The 4,079-nt window shown below is 35.9% G+C and overlaps 1 protein-coding gene across 3 annotated transcripts; it reads left to right on the forward strand.

The window, feature by feature from the left end:
- The first annotated feature begins 598 nt into the window (after nt 1-598).
- LOC143635909 (glycine-rich RNA-binding protein RZ1A-like) lies at nt 599-3,323 on the forward strand. Of its 3 annotated transcripts, none has more exons than XR_013154147.1 (5): nt 599-749; nt 1,576-1,694; nt 1,829-2,368; nt 2,458-2,738; nt 2,820-3,323. XR_013154147.1 is itself a non-coding variant. In XM_077103629.1 (4 exons), exons 2-3 carry the CDS (start codon nt 1,584-1,586, stop codon nt 2,363-2,365), a joined length of 648 nt encoding a protein of 215 aa, XP_076959744.1. In that variant the 5' UTR covers nt 599-749; nt 1,576-1,583; the 3' UTR covers nt 2,366-2,368; nt 2,458-2,760. The 3 variants fall into 3 exon arrangements, 1 of the variants encoding a protein (XP_076959744.1); XR_013154151.1 differs by having other exon boundaries at nt 2,824-3,323; XM_077103629.1 differs by lacking the exon at nt 2,820-3,323 and having other exon boundaries at nt 2,458-2,760.
- Nucleotides 3,324-4,079: the final 756 nt, after the last annotated feature.

Here is a 4,079-nt window from a genome sequence, read left to right on the forward strand (position 1 = left end):
CAAATAAATCCAGAGCCTTACACCATTGAGATACCACCTGCCAAGTTACTTTAGCAAAACTATGTGATAGAAAAATATGTTATGTCAACTTCTTTTCCTCCACATAGACCGGACAAATAACCAAGGGCACCGCCACATTTCATTTAGCCGATACCATTAAGATAAAAAGAATATTATATCCATTTCAGCTCTCCTCTTGTTTCAAACAAAACCAAGTCCTCTATAAAAAACAATATTCAATACAAACATGTTTATTTACATGAAACAGACTAATAAAACTGAGTAATCTCATAGATAATAAAAATTAAAAAGAAAAATTCATTGTTAGAAAAAAAGTAGTCTAAATGGAGTGGTGGTCCATTGGTAAATGTATTACCTTTAATACATCCGAGTTTGATTTGGAACTGAGAGGTCTTGGATTCATAACAGAAATTAAAAGAAGTTCACTGTTAAAAAATAAAAGTAAGATTGAGTAGTAAAATTTATTACCATCGGCATCGAGCAATAAAAACGCGTGTTTGGGAATGGGATAGGCAGCCCATTAGGGCCCAATAACAGAAACTTAGGTCACAGCCCGGTTTAACCCGTTTGATTCGAGATAGATTGGGCAAGGCAAGAATAATATCATAATATCATCAATCAATCAGCCCTCCCTTTATTATAATAATATATCATATCATTCCTCCGTCAAATCAACGCTGCTGCTGCTGTTGATTACTGCAAATTCTTTCCATCGCATCCTTCTGCTGGTAAGATAATCACTCAATTATATGCTCAGTAAACTTAGATCTCAATGATTTTATGATTCATCTGCGATTAACGTTCTTATAATTGATTGCTTTGTGGATCGTAATCGCTGATACTGAATTTGACCATCTGTTTGTTTGCGATTTTGTGTATTCCGGTTTCATCGTTTGACTTTCATGTAAACATGTGTCAGATTGATCTGCTTTGATTTTTGATGTTAATTTATTGAAAATTTAGGGTTTTAAGCATCAAATATGGTTTAGAATGTTATGAATTAGGGTTGAAGTGATTATAATGAACTTATACTAACATAGCATAATATATGTATATATATATATATAGACAATTATGATTTGTGTATCAAATTGACGTGTTTTTGAAAATATTGACTTTTAAATTTAGTGAATTTTTAGGGTTTAGGAATCAAACATGGTATAGCAAGTTGTAAAATAACATATAGTTGATTATATGGATTATGAGGTTTTACAACTGTCTTGTTTTAGTAATTTAACAAGTGTAATGGTCGTTTTGAATACAAGTGTTTCGAAACTGCAATTCTATATGAACACGGATCGACCTTGTTATGGAAAGTAAATTAGCACAGAAAAGAAAGCAGCACGATAATTACATGGTTCGGGACTTGGGTCTAAACTATAAAGACTGGTCTATGTTCAAAGTATATGCAGAAAAGCTAGGGTTTACAGTTACAGGTCTTATGTTTATAAATGAAGAACCGGGCTTGGGTATACGCCTATACTAGAAGAAGATAACCAGCTCTGCCTGATGTTCTTTTTTGCTGTTAATGCTATGTTTACTTGGGTACTGCAGTTCTAAACATGTCTGATGAGGTGGAGTACCGCTGTTTTATTGGTGGCTTGTCGTGGTCAACGTCTGATAGAGCTTTAAAAGACGCCTTCTCAAAGTTTGGTCATCTTGTTGATGCAAAGGTAACATGGTTAATAATGTTTGGTAATCTGATAGAGCTTTAAGTGACTTACTTTCCGTTTTATTGCATTCTAGACTAACACATGGTCAAGATCTTACTTATATTGGTTAAAACATTTTTTCCCGTACTTTTTAGGTTGTCTTAGACAAGGTGTCAGGTCGTTCACGAGGATTTGGGTTCGTGACTTTTGATGAGAAGCAAGCAATGGAAGATGCTATTGAAGCAATGAATGGGATGGATTTGGACGGGAGGAACATTACTGTAGACAAAGCTCAACCTCAAGGCGGTTCAGGGAGAGACTATGATGGTGGCAGAGACCGCGACCGTGGGCGTGATCGTGGTCGTGATTATGGAGGTGGCCGTGGCGGAGGCGGTGGTGGTGATTGCTTTAAGTGTGGCAAGCCCGGACACTTTGCTAGGGAATGCCCAAGTGAAGGTGGCGATAGAGGCGGTAGGTATGGTGGCAGGGATGACCGGTATGGTGGCGGCGGCCGTGGTGGCGGTGGTGGTCGGTACGGACCGGATAGGAACGGTGATCGTTATAGTGGACGCAGTAGGGATGGTGGCGGAGGCGGCGGTGGTGGTGATCGTGGTGGTGATCGTTACAGTCGTGACCGTTCTGGACCGTATGAACGCCGTTCAGGCGGTGGTTTTCGGTTATCAACAAAATGAATGGTACGATTTGTTAATATAACTTTATTATATTATAAAGTGGCAGTTTCAAGTTTCAACCAATATGCTTATATGTTTGTATTAATATGCAGATGCCGGATGATGAAAGGTTGTGCTGATCTGGATAGAAATGAAGGGGTTTTTCTTTAATTCTGCAAGATGTCGTTTTACTTCTGAATGTAGTAATCAAATGAAACTTTTATGGACATGGGACCTGCTACCTAGCTAGTACCTACAATGTTGGATTGGTTTGGTTGGTTATTATGAATGTCGGACCTTCTTTGTTGCATCATAAGTTGTATTACTACTGGTGATGCGTGATGAAAAGTTACTTTTGGGTCCTCGTTTCAAACGGGAGCCAAGCGTGAAACGGGTAACCTTTTATGATTTACTTAGATCATATTGGTCGTAGTGGTTGGTTATTAATTTATTAACATATTTAACCTTTTGGCAGGCAGGGTGGGTTAGTTGGTTGTGTTTAAACATGATAAATTTGGGAAAAAAGGTTTTTGAAGCAGCTTATTATCTATTTGCAAAGTGAAAATGATTCCCTTTGGAGGATTGGTTCTTGTTTACAACTGTGGTTCCTGTATCTTTTGTTCCAGCCCATTGTTTCTGTTCTTCGTATAGTGACGGTTCTGTCCTTGAATTTTCGACCCGTATTTGAGCCCTGTTGTGGAGTGCGACTGCATTTTAGTTTCTTGGCATCTCACCTTTTGTTGTTCTGCTGCCTGCTCAAACTCAGTTATTTGGTGCTTACAAATTCTGAAGGTTTGATTTAGTCATAGTTTTCCTTTTTATCATTGACTGTTTTTTACATTATAATAAATTAGTTAGTTAAATTTGATTATACAAACTAATTTCTTACACAAATTATTAAATAAAACAGTTAGATGTTTAAATAAGGACTGGAATGAGATAGCAAGATCTCAATCGAGTATTTGTTGTAATTTATATATCTAAATGAGTTTATAGTTGAAAACTATGTGAAATGGGTTGTTGGGTTAAACGGGTAGACGGGTCAGCCTGTTTAGCCAAACAAATGGCTCAATATCAAACATATATGCATTATGGTTACTGATATGGATCCTCCATGATGCACAACTATTGGCTTCATGTTCTGTTTTATGTTTATTTGCATTAGTTGGTTAACTCCTTTATTTTAGTTGTTTCAATTCCTAGAAGTATTAGTGGGTAGTTATGCCACTAACCTATCTTCCTTATTTCATGCATATTTACGTTTCTTGTAAGCCTATAAAAGGCATATTTGGTTTTTAATGGAGAACATGAACAATTTAATCAAAACAAGTCTCTTTAAATTTAGTGTTATTTTATTTTAGAAGGAGATTAACCAATCTCGAATTTGGCTTCTATCATTTACTAAATACATGCTTATTTTTGTGTCGTTAGATATTGACACCTATTTGTTATGATGACAACATAGTTATGTATTGTAGTTAAAATATAACTATAAATTAGAAGTGTTTTGAAATTCGAAATTACTAACCCATAACAAAATTAACCGATAAAATCTAACCGATCTAATTTAGGGGTGGTTTAATGATTCTCTGAAAACAAACAATGTGGGTCGGTTATGGTTAACAAGGTTTTTTGATTAAAAATTCAGTCCAGAACTCTGAGACTCAAATAATGTCTAATTATTCAAAACCAAAATCATCTTGAATTCACGGTTAACCGATCTAATAATCAAAAT

The sequence above is a fragment of the Bidens hawaiensis genome, unplaced genomic scaffold (assembly GCF_021521415.1).
Source record: "Bidens hawaiensis isolate Kalapana, Puna unplaced genomic scaffold, B.hawaiensis_p1.1 tig00000536_1, whole genome shotgun sequence".
Lineage (NCBI taxonomy): Eukaryota > Viridiplantae > Streptophyta > Magnoliopsida > Asterales > Asteraceae > Bidens > Bidens hawaiensis.